At 49.3% G+C, this 15,424-nt stretch overlaps 1 protein-coding gene and 1 long non-coding RNA gene across 3 annotated transcripts in view; one reads left to right on the forward strand and one right to left on the reverse strand.

Moving 5' to 3' along the window:
• Positions 1-4,563, reverse strand: part of SLC2A1 (solute carrier family 2 member 1) — a 28,891-nt gene extending 24,328 nt beyond the window's left edge. Inside the window, exon 1 of the mRNA XM_059689820.1 lies at positions 4,382-4,563. Coding sequence (XP_059545803.1) covers positions 4,382-4,399 — 18 coding nt within the window. The 5' untranslated portion in view covers positions 4,400-4,563. The remainder of the gene's footprint in view (positions 1-4,381) is intronic.
• LOC132231167 (uncharacterized) lies at positions 4,442-11,931 on the forward strand. Of its 2 annotated transcripts, XR_009451997.1 has the most exons (3): positions 4,473-4,579; positions 10,917-11,121; positions 11,504-11,931. It is a non-coding gene; the product is annotated as an uncharacterized LOC132231167 (long non-coding RNA). The 2 variants fall into 2 exon arrangements; XR_009451996.1 differs by lacking the exon at positions 10,917-11,121 and having other exon boundaries at positions 4,442-4,579.
• The last annotated feature ends 3,493 nt before the right edge of the window (positions 11,932-15,424 follow it).

The raw sequence follows: 15,424 nt of genomic DNA on the forward strand, positions 1-15,424 counted from the left end.
TTTCAGGCAAAACCAAATCATTCTCCCTAAATAAATAAAAAGGAGTTTCTCCTAAAATGAGATGTTAAATGCAAACAACTTAACTCCCTGGGCTGTGTGTGTGGGCCCTGGGTCAGGACCTGGACATCTGGAGAGGCTGCCACCCCGGAGGAGGTGCCCCTTCATTGGTGAGATGGATAACAATTCAACTCTCATCAATTTAATTTGATAAGACCATGGGAATAGGCAAAGGTCCACGACACTCTCAGCAAACAAATACAAGTCCCAGCTTCTCCGCTTGTGTGACCTTGAAAATGCCCTTTCCCCTAAGACCTCCAGTTCTCAATCAGAGAGGTTTTCTACAAAAAATAAATTACATTACTAAGGAAAGGATAAGGCTTGAAGGCATATTCCCAACACTATTCTAGTCAATGGGGAATTCAGCAATATACACCAAATTCCTGCCTTTCTGGAACTTGATATTTTAGTTGAGGGCGAGGACAGAAAATAAATACGTAAGATACATCAGGTGATGAGTGGTATGAAGAAAAAGTGATGGGGGTGCTACTTTGTAAACATGGGACACGCCCGTAATGGAATACCATGCAGCTGTTGGAAAGAATGCAACACATCTGTACGTACTTGATCTGGACAGAGCCCCAGGGTAGATTTTTCAGAGAAAAAAGCAAGGTACAAAACAACGAATAGAATGTACATTTTGTGTAGAGAAGGGGAAGATAATTAGCTTGTACAATGGTACTTGCTTATACACGCAGAGAAATCCTGCAAGAGTTTACTTCTAAGGGGTGGCGGGCCACGCAGGACTGCACAGAACTAGGTAGAAAGTGTGATCCAAATACATAAAAATTACACTTACAGGCACACATATACACACATGCACAAAACGAGGTCTGTGAGGGTAAACAGCAAACTATTTCAACTGGGGGAAGACATTTACTCTTTTACTTTGCATATTTCTCCACAGATGCCTCCAATACTTCTATCATTAAAAAAAAATAATCCACAACCGGACCCAGAGAGGTATGTACTGTTTTCCTACTGCAGTTGAAGCAGTAAGTTCTGTGGCTGGCCTGAGGTCGGATGGTGGAGCTGTTGCTGAGGGGGCCTTTTCCTCCCCACTCCCAACTGTCAAGATGGTGGAGACAGCTCCGGGCTAGGTGATATGGACAGATGTCCTGTCCAGCAGAGGCCTCGGTAGCCAAATGCTCCATAAACTGGGATCTGGTAAAGCTCTCTCCCCCGCCACTTCCAGGGTGCCGGGGCCCTTGGGAGGCAGAAGCCAGAAAGGTGGTCTTGGAGAGGATGAATACTGCCTTCGTTCTGCCCAAATTCAAGACCATGGAGCCCTGCTCAGTTACTGTCAAGCCCCAGCATTTATGCATTAGCTACTGCTTCCCTGGCCTGGTGGCTGGATGGCAGGGCCTCCAGCCCTATTCCACCCCTCCCACGGAGGGAGGTAACAATGGGGGTTTGTTTTGGTGGCCAGGCCGGGGCCTGTGGGCCTGGACACAGCCTCTCTGAGCCCATGAGGTGCCTTCTCAGCCTCTATGATCCTGGGGACACCGGTTACCAAACTGAGTGGCTTTTTCACCTTTCGGCCCAGGAGTGACATGGGGGAAGGGCTGCAGGTCCCAAGCCAGCGCTGCACACACTTTCCCCTTTGTTCCAAGCCTTCCCACCTCTGCCAGCCTGGGGGAGGGGAGCTGGATGCCTGTACCCTTGGAGCCAGAGCAGAACTCTAGGCCGCGACACCCCGTGACCAGGAGGCACTGGGTAAAGCTGAGCTCCCTGAAGTCACAAGCTGATTACGGGGGATTTGGGGCTGACCCAGCTCTGGGGCAAGTGGGGTCGGGTCCCTGAAGGGCTCAGCCGGGGACAAGGATCATCACGGCGATGTTTACAATGCCTGCACACCCAAACAGGCCGTACACAGGGCGTTTCCACTTAAAATAGCCACCGCTCTGATTAGGGCTCCTGGCCTGTCTCACCACATCCACCACAGGGGAGCGAACCTCCATTTTACAGGCGAGAAACCGAAGGTCTGAGGAAAGCCACTTCCCCAAGGTCATAGTTTTGCGAGGACACATTTTGTTCCAACTCACAGAAGGGTTTCAGTTGTCAAGTTATGCCTAATCCAACGTTGAGACTCCTACTGAGCCCAGAAAGAGCTTGGCAATTCCTGCTCATTTGGGGTGAGTGCAGGATGGCACAGAGGACAGGGGTGTGGAGAAGAAAGCACCTTTTTTTTTTTTTCTCATACTATAGAACATTGCAACTATTTTGTGAAAGCCTTATCTTGGTCACGTCTCTTTCTTTCTCTGGCCTCAGTTTCCTCATCTGGCAATTGTGTTCTGAGGTAGGAGGCTCAGTGTGTGACCTTGGGAAAGTCATTTTTCATTGGATTGTGATTCATTTCGCCCTCACAGGGGAGGCAGGGCAGCCACATTAGCTGACTCATCTCTCCCCCATGGGCTGGCTACCTCTGCAAACCCACTTCCTGACAAACCCCTACTGGAGAAGAACTGGAACCTTAACGATTCCTTGATCAAGTGGTACTTACGGCCCAGACATCCTGGGGTTCCCCCAAAGTACACACTGCCAGAATGCCGGACTTCTGGACAGAGGCCACAACTCGGGCACAGGAAACCTGAGACCCAGGTAAGAGCAATGCATCACGGGAGCCCAAAGAGGCCAGGAAGATTTACCGAACATCTATGAAGGCACACACATTTTTTTTTTTTCTGAATTCTTACAGATATTCTAATGATGAAAATAATATTATTATGCAGATCAGGCAACTGAGCTAAGCTGGACTTCAAAACCACCTCTGCAGGACTTCCGAAAAGCACTGACTAGCCAAGTGCCTAGCAAACTGTAAGAATGTTCTATCTCCACGCGGAATATTTATTCACTTATCCACTCAACAAATAAACACCCAGGTCCTATGTCACACGCTGAACAGATAGTTCTTACCCTTCTTGAGGAAGTAAAAAGTTATCTGTCTTACACGGGGAGAAACGGAGGCCCAGAGAGGTTAAGCGGCCTACCAGGGTCCTGAGACAACACAGCAAGTATGTGGACTGTGTGGTCTCAAGCCCTCACCACTAGCGCTTCTCATTTGATTTTTAGTATGTTATATCCCAGCATAATGGCTAACCTATGACTGTCAGAATACGCGTTCCCCAGGGCGGGGTGAAGCAAGCAGTCAGGATTCAACAGGTATGAAGGAGCCGTTACCCGCTGAGGGTACAGCCTGGCGTAAATGTCCGGCGCCACTCTGCCCAGCGGGACCCCCCCGCCCCCACCCAGTCCTGCCACACTCCTCTACAGCCCTCAGGCAGGGGCGGTGCACAGTTCAGCCTTACCCAGGTTTAAAAAAAAAAAAAAAAAAAGCGCATCCTCGCGCCTTCCCTGCCCAGGAGATGGGAACATTCAAGCGGATAAGAGGGAAAGTTTCCAAGAAAAAAGTGACTTGAGAAATGTGTCCTGCACACACGGGAGGGGCTCCATCAATACATGTTCTGGGCAGGACAAGCAACTCTTCTTTTCTCTGTAAACGGCTTCCTACCCAGAACGTGTATTGATGGAGCCCCTCCCCTGTGCAGGACATATTATTCAAGTCACTTTTTTCTTGGAAACTTTCCCTCTTATCCGCTTGAATGTTCTCATCTATTCAGAGTAGGAAGCCTCCCGTTCCTCAGTCCCCTTCCTCGGGCTCCACTTCAGCCTGGGGTCCCTCGCGCTCCCCAGTTCCCCGGGGACACGCGGCGGCGGCCCCCGTGGGGCTCTCCCCAGCCCCGCCCCGGAGGGAAACGTGCCACTTCGGAGCCCACGAAGCTTTGGGGCCTGCGCTACTGGAAAGGAGGGCCTCGGCGGCCAGCTTCTTGCCCTCTAAGCCTGGAAGGAACCGGGCACCCCGGCCGGAGTCCCGGCCCTAACGGCGTGCCCTGCGCCTCGGCACCCAGGCCGCGCGAGATGTGGCGCCCCAGGAAAGGGGAGCGGCGGTTCGCTGCCAGCAGGAGGAGGGTCCCGCCTCCTCCGCACGCCGCCGGGGCCGGGCCGGGCCGGGGGCTCGGCCCGCTCAGCCAATGGGTGCCACAGGAGGAGTCCGAGCGCCGGGAAAATCGTGAGAGACGTGAGAGCCTCAAGTCCCCACGCAGCTTCCCCGGAAGCCAGATACTCAGTGCCGGCGCCAACAACGCGCGCGGCGCCTCCGAGCCCGCCAGATCCGAGCCCGCGCCACCTCCGCGCCCCCATCCCTGCGCTCCAGGCCGGCGCCCAAAGAGGTCAGAGACGCGCGCCGCCCGCCCCGGGTGCACAGCGCGGCCGGCCGGCCGGGCGGTCGGAAGACCCAGGCAGGCCGTGCGAGCGCGCGGCTTACCTTATTGCTGGGATCCATGACCGCGCTGGGTTGCGCCGGAGGCTCTGGCTGCAACGGGTGCGCGGGCGGCTCAGGTCCCGAGACTGCGACTGCGAGTCTGATTCCGCTCGTTCCCAGGACCCGTGGTCTTCAAGCTCCGCGAGGCCACCGCTACGGTTTATAGGACCCCAGGCATTGGCTGGCGCTACTAGTGTGTGTGTGTGTGTGTGTGTGTGTTGGAGAGGGGGAGGGGGGCGCAGAGCCGGGGGCGGGGCTTGGGCCACGTCAGGGGGCGGGGCTGCGCGGGGAGGGGGCCAGAGAGAGCGGGGTGGACTCCTGTCGCTCAAGATACTTGGGTGAAGGAGTGAAGGCAGGCAGGAATGAATGAACAAATGAGCAGTTAATCTGTCTGCTTCCTGCCAACTTAAGAAAAATACTTTATTTCTTTTTTTAAAATTGATTTGAGAGAGAGAGTTGTTGTTCCGCTTATTTTTGCATTTATTGATTGCTTCTTGTATGTGCCCTGACCCAGGATGGATGGGCGCGTCCTGAGGACGCTGTACCCAACTGACCTACCAGGCTCCTGGCAACTCTCCTAGCCTTTCCTTGAGTGCCTTTTGGGTTTTGCTACCTCCCTGCGCACAGTCTCTGTTCCCTAGCACATCTAGCCTACTTTGTATGCCTCTTCCCAGCTGTGGGATGCTCCACTCAGCCTATGGGTCTCACTTCCCCAGGGACAGAGGCATGTGAACCTGATGCTAGCTAGCCTCACGGAGTCCCAGAACTGGAGAGGATGCAAGAGGGGAGATGCACAACAACACCAAGTTGAGTACAGGGATGCGAATGCACACAGGAGCAGAATTTGTATCACAGAGAGAGTAGAGATCTTCAGGGAAGGGGGAGGGCATGCTCAGCAGGGTTTAGAAGAATGAATATGAGTTCACCAGGTAGATCAGTGTAAAGGCCATTCTTGGCAAAGGGAAGAACATGTGCAAAGACAGCAGACAGGCAGAGAGTAATTGCTGAAGGGAAGAAAGAATCTTCCCATCCAGCTACGGGACGGATGGGGGAGCTCTGGAGTCAGACTCCTGAATCCCAGCTCTGCTATTTACTTGCCAAATATTCTTGAGCAAATCCCTTCTCTCTCTGAGCCTCAAGACCCACGTTTATAAAATGGGTATAATAATTCCCTCCTGGGTAAGCCTGAGGTAAATGGATGTGTATTAAAGTTTATCCAAATAAACGGTACGAATTCATGGTGTAGGAAATTCAATCAACCCCCTTCCTATTGTCATGGTGGCCCTTGAAGGCAAAGGAGAGTGACCAACAGCCTTACCTTTGCCGTCCACACCATACCTGTTCAGACAGACAACCATTATCTGGTTGAAATTTCACTTCTAACTTTTCCCTGTAAAAGCTTTATGACCCCTGGAGGCTATGTTTAGAGGTGCAGTCATCAGAAGCTATTGACCCTGGATCAGAGATTACATTCCCAGGCAGGCTAGTCTATTTTGGGGTGGCTGAGTTCTGTGAAATAGGATTTAACTCCAACCGAGGAGGGAACACCAGAAAAAACATAAGGGAGGAGCATCTGAGGCTGGAAGGTTGGGTTTGGGGGGAGAGGGAGCATGAAGAAATAAATGCCTGGAAGTGGGTCATGAAGGTGCAGCTTAAGCCAGAGAGAGCCAGGCTAAGTAGCCCCTGTGCTCGAAGTGTTGGGGGCTGGGGGAGGGAGGAGAGGAGCATAGGGGGAATTTGAATGAGAGAAGAAGCTAAATGGTGAGGGTCACAAAGGCCCTCAAATGCCAGGTATAGGAGTTAGGACTTTATTCAGTAGGCAGTGGAGAGCCACTGGGGGGTGGGGGGTGGGGGGTGGGGGGTGGGGGGGATGTTTGAGCAGAGGAAGGACTTGAGGAAATCTCAGCCTCCCCTCAAGTCTCCCCTACCCCGAGGCTCTAAAGAGCTGTGAAGAGGGCTGGGGAGCCCTGGCGGTCATCTTGGAGGGACCCAGTGCCCCCCCCCCCCCCCCCCCCGCCCCAAGCTGCGTTCACACTGGCAGCTTTGTCTCCTGAGGCTGCCAGGAAGGAACTGGGGACTTTTCTGGGTCTGATTCCAAGCAATTCCAGGCTTAGCTACTTGGAGGAAAAGAGCATTCTGGGATCGGCTGGGCGGTTCCAGGTGTCTCCGCAGAGGATGCTGGCGAGTGCGTGCCTGAGAGCACGCACGTGGGCTACGTGGGCCGCCCCCCCCCCCCGCCCCCGCGGGCGGCAGCGGCGGAGGAGGCGGCGCTGAGTCGGTCCTAGCGGCTCCGCCTTGCGTCTCCAGTCACCAGTCATCAGTGAGTAAGCCGGCCCGGGAGAAGGCTTTTACATTTTATATTATTTTATTTTTGCCTTTAAAGGCAAACGTCCTGGCAGTCTGGAGAAAAGGCCTGCTGAGTCAACCGCAGCTGATGCGAGGGGGGCTGGCCGGGGCTGGGATGCAGGAGTCCCAGACCGCAGGATATTTTGCAACTCAAATCCTCCCAGGCTGCAGGTAAACACAGGGTTGGACTTCCTCGAAGGCCTGATGGGCCAAGCAGGACAGTTTTTTGTGTTTAATATTTTCGCTCTCATTTGCACACCTGTTCAAACCACCTGCTCCTAGAGAATTTTTCTGCTTTCCTTCTTTATCCTTTTTCGTCCTCCTCTGCAAGATCCCTCAGGGCCACCACTCGCTCCCTGACGCTGCGGGCCACGGGAGGAACACATCCCTCCGCTACTCTCTCCTGAGCACCAGGCTTGTCTGTCCAGCTATCTCCAGGACAGCCTCTTCGTGTGCACAGGGACCTGGCACTGTCCAGGTTTAAATCTAAACGCATCATCTTCCCCTACCCCTTCTGGTCCCCACTCCAGAGATGGCTCCTCTAATTCACTAAATTATTTCCCCGCCCCCCCCCTTCTGCCCTGGGCTTTAATATAATAACTCAACAGGCACTGTTACTAATCTTGTCATTATTTAAAATTTTGGTATTTTGTCATCATGGGTTTTTTTTCTTTAATTTTGGTTTTTAGAAAATATTGTGTAAAATACATTATTTATCTTTATGATTGAGCTTTTGGCACCCCCTTAAATCTTGCTGGGGATATGAGTGCCTCACTTGCCACACCCTAATTCTGACCTGACTGGTAATGTTTTGTAATCAGGGTGCTGCTCACACGGGTGTGTTCGGTTTGTCAAAATTCAGCGAGCTGTACACTTCCAATTTTTGCACTTTTCTGTATATATATTATGCTTCAATTTAAAAATTTATTATTTTTAATTTTTTTTTTACTTAAAATATCACTCTCTGGTTTCAAGGGAATGTCTGCTGTCTGCTTCTTCTAGCTAGCATCCCCAGCACCAAAAAACAATCTGGCATACACTGAGACTTCCTACTTACTTGTTGTTTTTTTAAAATATGTTTTTATTGATTTTAGAGAGATGAAGGGGGAGAGAGAGAGAGAGAGAGAGAGAGAGAGAGAGAGAGAGAGAAACACCGATGTGAGAAAGAAGCATCAATCAGTTGCCTCCCGCACACACCCTGACTGGGACCAAACCCACAACCTGGGCGTGTGCCCTGACTGGGAATCGAACCAGTGACCCTTTGGTGCATTGGATGATCGATGCTGTACCAATTAGGCCACATTGGCCAGGGCTCAGTACTTATTTGTTGAATGAATGAATGAATACAATATTATTTCAGTTAATTTAATCCCCACGAAAACTCCATGAATATTTTGCTCTCCTTTTTCTAAAATGAAACACTGAGATTCAGGGAAGTGAAGTAATTTGCCAAGGAGCACACAGGTAGTAGGTTTGAGTTCTAGCACCTCGATTAAAAAAATAAACAAAAACTTCTGACCAGCAGTGTACCTGGGTCTGGCCTTATCACTTAGATTACAATTATTTGAGCTGTATCTTTCTCTAGATAATGACTTCCTTGGGGCAGGGACTCAGGCATTTCTGATTTGCTTCTTCTAGCTACTTGCTTAGCACAAGGGAAAGGCTATAAATGTTTAAATGAATGAAGCAAAGAATGAATGAATAAGGCCAACAGTGATATGTGGGGGTTAGAGCACAGTTTTGAAGACAGATCTGCTAGCTGTGTGTCTTTGGGCATATTACTTCGCCTTTCTGAGTCTCAATTCCCCCGCCTATAAAATGGGAATAATATCAGTATCTCCCTCGAAGAATTATTGAGAATATAAAGGAGAAAATGACTGTTGAGTGACAGGCATATAAAAGATACTTGAAAAATGGTAACTGTTGTTTCTAGTGTTTAACATTTTCAATGCCTATTTATATCAGGGTGGCAGGGATCTGTCTCTTTCTATTTCCAGGTATTGTTTTCTGGGGGTCTCTGGAGGAGGATGGAGGGGACCTGATGCAGCCCACAGGAGCTTTCTTCCTCAAACTGGTCAAGAGAGCAAGTGCTGGAATAGTCCGGAAGTCTGGCCCAGCTCCTCACTGCCAGTGGTGCCACCGTTGATGAGTTGCTTCCTCTCTGCGAGCCTCAATTTTCTCTCCGTAGGATGGGGCTCAGAAAAAGCTTGATCATAATTATGGGGCTCTGTGGAGGGTCCAATGGCATGTTCCTGGGCCTAGCACACAGTAGGTCCTTTATAACATTTACATCTGAAGAATTGACCTGGCACTCTGAGGTGTGGGAGAACATGGAGACAGAGGGCCTCAGAGACCCCGACAAGTCCCAGTACTGATGGGAAAAACAAACAGCCTGGCTGGGCTCCATTTCGTTCTTAGAACCTTATTTCTCCTGAGAAGTGAAATACTAATTCCCTTTATGCGGATGCAACGTTGTGCAAAACCTTCCCACATGTCATTCCTTGGTTCCTTCCTCTTCACCCCTTGTGCTGAGGGCAAGACCAAATTTTATGTATACATCCACTGGGCAGTTAAGGAGAATAAGGCATACTTGCTTTACCAAAGAAGGAACTTGGTAGCAAATTAAAGGTATGAAACCTGGACCTCACCCTTTCCCTCCCCCATACCCCAAACCCCCTCAAGGGGAACAGGAAACCTTGCTGGCATCCAGCCATGCCTGCCCCCACCTGGCAGTCAGGCACGTTCATCACATCACGGAGTTGCTGGCTGATTCACCCAGTTATACCAGAGCTGACTCACTTTAGAAGATGGACAGAGAACCGGTTGTGAGCCCGTGGAGTCCTCCCTTCCTCACTGAGGCTTAAAATTAACACCCAAATTCAGTTTAGCTCTTAAGAAAGGGAAAGCACTGTGGGCTGGCTGGAGGCAGAGATCTCTGGACTCAGAAGAGGGTGGTTCAGTTCCACTCTGGCTCTGTTACAGTTTTCTGGGTGACTTCAGGCAAGTCACTTTCTAAGTCTGTCTCTTCAGTTTTGTAATAAAGGTATTACAGTAGGTGACTCCCAAAGTCACCTTCTCTTACTAGGTTGAGAAGCCTGGTCATAATGTCATGTGTACTGACAGTTTACAATGTGCCAGGTCCAGGGTGAAGTGAGCGGTATATAATGATCTCCTTCCATTCTCATAACAAATCCTAGACATGCTGTTTTATCCCATTTCACAAAGAGGGAAACTGAGGCACAGTTTCAGACTAACATGCCCCAGGTCAAGCAAGTAAGCAAATGGTAGATGTGAGGATTGAGTTCAGTCTGTCTCCAGAACTCTCCTAATCCCATCTATACTTACTCCCTTTATTCTGCTGGACCAGTTTCCTCAAAAACAGTTATGACAGGACATACATAACATAAAATTTACATTTCAACCGTTTTTAAGTAGATAGTTCAGTGGCATTAAGCACATTCACACTGTTGTGCAACCCTCCCAACCATCCATGTCCAGAATTTTTTCATCTTCTCAAATAGAAATTTCATACCCAATAAAGAGTAACTTCCCGTTCCCTCCCCTCACCCCCACCTCCAGCCCTTGGCAACCACCATTCTACTTTCTACCCTTTGAAGTTGACTACTAGTTACCTGATAAACTTTCCTCATTTTAAGAACTATGATAATAAAGGTCAAGAGTTGTCTGGCCAGCATGGCTCAGTGGTCGAGCGTCAACCTATGAATCAGGAGGCCATGATTTGATTCCCAGTCAGGGCACATGCCCAGGTTGTGGGCTTGATCCCCAGTGTGGGGTGGGCAGGAAGCAGCCAATGAGTGATTCTCTCTCATCATTGATGTTTCTGTCTCTCTCTTTCTCTCCCTCTCTGAAATCAATAAAAAACCCCCCACAACTTTTGTTTTTAAATGGTCAAGAGTTATTTGATCCATCTAGTTGGCTGGACTTAGATTTAAGTTCTAGTTCTTCCATTCAACAGCTGTGTGCCCTCAGGCCAAATAAATCTTGCCTGGTGGAGCTATTGATTGAATCACAGGGCACAATGCATAGGAAGGTGTTGGGAAAGTCTGATGTTACTTCTGGAGCTTGTTAAATATACCTTTTTCCTGGAGGTCTGAGACCAGGACCCCGACTTGAGTTGATAGGTGTGAGAGCTGGAAAGAATTTAGAATTATGTGTATCAACCCATTTACAGCTAAGAAGACTGAGACCTAGAAAAGTGGTAATGACTTACCCAAAGCCATGGAACTTGATGCATCCATTCCCATCTGTGCCCTGAGCACGATGCTGTGAATATGGCAGGTGTCCAACAGATGTTTGCTGCTGAGGTTGGAAAATAGAGGCCCCGGCATAGAAGAAGGGCTTTGACTGCTTGTGTTCCAGCCTGTGTACCTGGGATTGTAAAGTGGATGGTAGAGCCTCTGCTTGTAGAAGGCACTGGGGCAATACTCTTTTATCTTGGGTTCTCCTTTTTACTGGTTCCCAGAGGCCTGCCCTTGTGGCTGTTGGGCTCCATTTTTCTCCTTTCCTTAGAATAATAATGTTAGGATCTTTCAGTAGCAGGTTTCAGTATATTCAAGCCAACTTCAGCCAGTATAGGAGAATTTATTAAGGCATATAGAGGTGTCTCCCAAACCAGTGGCAGGGGTGCAGTCAGGGGCTGACAAAGGTAATGGGAGAAGGTAATGGGCCCCCCGAGGAGAAGGTAATGGGCCCCCGAGGAGACTACCACCAGGATAGTCAACATCCCTCACCACGCTTTATTCCTCTCTCTTTTCACAGACAGGTATGTTCTGCTCTACCTGGCAGGATATGACCGTCACACAATGCCAGAACTTACATGGGACCATCTCAACTACCCTCAAGGTTGACTCAACTGTCTCCTGGTCCTGCTTCTGTTTCTAAATGAGAAAAGCAGATTGGTTCCGCTTTGGTTAGAGGTTTGCCCTGGGCCCGATTGGCTGTGGTCGGACCAGTTGGCACCATAGAGCACAGACAAAGAGAACAGGGTGGGGCGGAAGAAGGGGTATGAGTCACAAAGGCAAACGTGTGTATCTATTAAAAATGTTGAATAGAATATACACACACTGATATGAAAAGAAAGGCAAGCCCAGTTGGTGAGGCTCAGTGGTTGAGCATTGATCTCTGTCATCATTGATGTTTCTATCTCTCCCTCTCCCTTCCTCTCTCTGAAAAATCAATAAAAACATTTTTTTTTTAAAAAAATCAAGATTGTTTTGAATGGAAAAAAACAGGTTATAAAACCGTACATTTATCACATTTTAAAACGTAAATATGCACCCTGGCCGGGTTGCTCGGTGGTAAGCATTGGCCCACAGACTGAAGGGTTGCAGGTTCGATTCCCAGTCAAGGACACGTACTTCAGTTGCAGGCTCAATTCCCCGGCTCTGGTCGGGGTTTGAATGGGAGGCCACCAATTGATGTGCCTCTCTCACATTGATGTTTATCTCTCTCTACCCTCCTCCACCCTTCCCTCCACCCTCTCTAAAACAGTCAGTGGAAAAAATATCCTCCCATGAGGATAAAAAACAAAAAAAAGTCAATATGCATATGTAATATAATTGAATTGCTATACATATATGTAAGATAAATGTTCATTGAAATGATGGATAGTAGGATTGGGGATGACTTTTGTAATGCCTACATTTTAAATTTTTTTCTATAATGAATATTAGTTGAGTTATAATAAAACAACTTTTACCTCACAGGGATGCAGTGTGTGTTGACTAGGCCAAGGATTCCCTTATTCAGTGAATATTTATTAAGGATCGTTTATGTGATGGTTTGTAGAAGCTACACAATGACTGGCCAGTGACAAAGACTCAATAATTGGTGTCACCCAGACAGTGCCTTCCAGGAGTGCACAAGGCTGGCTCCTCAGTCACAAGTCTTCTGTGTTACCGCTTTGTGCATTCTAAAAATCTAGGAAATGGCCCAGCCGGCGGGGCTGAGTGGTGGAGCATCAACCTATGAACTAGGAGGTCACAGTTTGATTCCCAGTCAGGGCACATGCCAGGGGTTGCCAGCTCAATCCCCAGTAGGGGGTGTGCAGGAGGCAGCCGATCAATGAGTCTCTCATCATTGATGCCTCTCTCTCTCTCTCTCTCTCTCTCTCTCTCTCTCTCTCTCTCCCCTCAGAAAGCAATAAAGTATTTAAAAAATTTTTAAATAAAATAAAAATCTAGGAAATGAAAACAAGTGGGTTGTTTCAGTCATCCACTGCTCGTAAAACAACTACTCCAAAATTTAGTGGCTTTAAACTACAAGTGTATTATTTCTCATGATTGTGTGCTGTTCTGCTCCCCATGGAGCAGAGCTGTTGTTATCCACGCAGTTGCATTCAGGGGATCCTTGGCTGGGGCCATTCTCTCCATATGGCGTTGCATCCTCCTCCGTCTCCAGCAGCTCAGCCCGGACTTCCGTACAGCATGGCGGCTGCGCCCAAGAGGGAACATTTCAAGAGGACAATCCCCGTGAAACCCTGATCAAGCCCGCTTTAATCCATGCACATCCTTCTGGCTCTTGCTTGCTTTGTCTCTTTAGTCTATAAGGAGCATTTTCTCTGTGAGTAAATATTCCTCACAGCCTGAAGTTTAATGGCTGGCCAATGATCCATCATTGATTTAACCAATCCCCTATTGATGAATATTTAGGTGGCTTTCATTTGGGGGCAGTTAGGAACAACTCCAATTTTGTATCAAGAAATTGGTACAAATCCTTGAAGAAGAGTGACAACAGGATGAAAAGACAGGGGCATTTTTTAGACTTAGAGAAATCATTCTTTAAAACCATCGTACATATTGCACTTCCAGCAGTTGGAAAGGGACTGCCCTTTTCACAGTCCTCTGGCCAATACTGGGAGTGTTTTTGTTTTTAGTCTTTGTCAATTAGATAAGTGAAAAACAGTATCTCATCGTTGTCTTCAAAAGAGAGAACGTTAAAAGAAAGTTGCCCAGAGCCAGATGGCTTCAGAAGAGTTCTTGCTTTTTCCTCGGAAGCAGCCTAACAAATCAGCAGGGGTGGGGGCAGTGTCTCTCAGCCCCCTGACTAGGCTGGAAAAAGGGAGAACAGCCTTGACAGCTGAGCTCCTGGCTGTGGGGGTGAGGTCACCGTGTCCTCGCAGTGCAATCGACTGGGACAAGTTCCCTGCTGTCCTGTCCCGGGTCTGAGAGTTTTCCAGTGGGCACAGGGCACAGGACCTCACCTGCCATGCTCACTACACCTATCTGGACTTGGCCCTGTCCCATATGACCCACTGGTGCTAAGGTCTAGACCTGGCCAACTATGGCTGCTGATGATTTTAAAGCAAGGTGTATAAAGTGGGACTCGAAGATCAGACCTTGGCTTTGAGCAGCCAGAGCCTTTCTGGCCTCAAAAACTCATGAATGAGGGACAATTTCCTGTGTGGAAGTGGGAGTCCTTGACTCAGAGCCAGCTCTGCTGCTTTCTAGCTGTGGAGGAAGCAGTGAACCCGTGCTGAGCTTGTTTCTTCATCTAGAATAAGTGGTAGTAGAGCTTTTAGGATTCTTGTGTACTTCTTTCACGTCTGACCCTTGTAATCTTCATAGGACCCCTCCAAGACTGGGAGTATCCTGCCTGCTTTACTGGTGAGGCAAAGTGAGGTCTGGAGAAGGGAAAGAACTTGCTTAAGGCCACACAGCAAATAAGTCGCAGACTTGGAAATGAGCTCAGGCCAGTCTGGAACCAAAGCCCACGTAGATGCCTTCTGTGGGCTTTGTAAACGGTGGGTGAGAAAAGACATGTTAAAGAGCTCTGTGCCCGGCCAGCGTAGCTCAGTGGTTGTGAACCAGGAAGTCATGGTTTGACTCCCGGTCAGGACACACGCCTGGGTTGCGGATGGGATGTGCAGGAGGCAGCCAATCAATAATTCTCATCATTGATGTTTCTATCTTTCTCTCCCTCTCCCTTCCTCTCTGAAATCAATAAAAAAAATTTTTTTTAAAAGAACTCTACAACTTCTTAGGAGTTAAAGAACATCTGCAATGACAGCCCAATGTACAAAACACCCTGTTACCCAGCTGGGCGGTTAACTAGCATCGTTCTCAGTGCGGGGGCTGGCTGGCTGGGCACTCACCTTGGAGAGCCAGGCTTCCCTCTGGAGTGCTCCAGGAAGGTGCCCGATCACAGCTACAGTTCTGCTTTAGTCTGCTCTCTCCACAGAGGCCCCTCACTCAATGCTCCCATTTAGATAGGGGATGCTAGGTGCCCTTGATGTGCACCTGGGCCTTGTAGCAGTCAGTTCTCACAATGAGTCTGTATGGAAGGCACATCATCTGTTGAGATCCTGTTCTTTGGATGAGGTGCCGGGGCACAGGCAGGTTAGGTGAGCTGCCAGGGCGACAGAGCTCCATTCCAGGATGACTTGGGATCTCATCCTCCTGACCGGGGCCTAGAGTGAGGCGCTCAGGGCTGGACCATCAGCTTTTATCAAGCTTTTTTACCCTGTGATCCTCAGAGCCGCCTCTCAGCCCTGAAAGCTGCCAGGGCAGAGCCACTCTCTGCCTTGCAGACGGGGGAGCGGGCTCAGGCAGAGGAGAAGGCTTGCTCCCTCCACCACTGCAGCTCGTTCAGTCGGAATGCTGCATGGGAAGTAGAGAACAGCTTGCCAGAGGTGTCAGACTTCTGCCTGCCAGCTGAGATGTGGCCTACTAAGGAATGGGG

Source organism: Myotis daubentonii, chromosome 3 (genome assembly GCF_963259705.1).
Source record: "Myotis daubentonii chromosome 3, mMyoDau2.1, whole genome shotgun sequence".
Lineage (NCBI taxonomy): Eukaryota > Metazoa > Chordata > Mammalia > Chiroptera > Vespertilionidae > Myotis > Myotis daubentonii.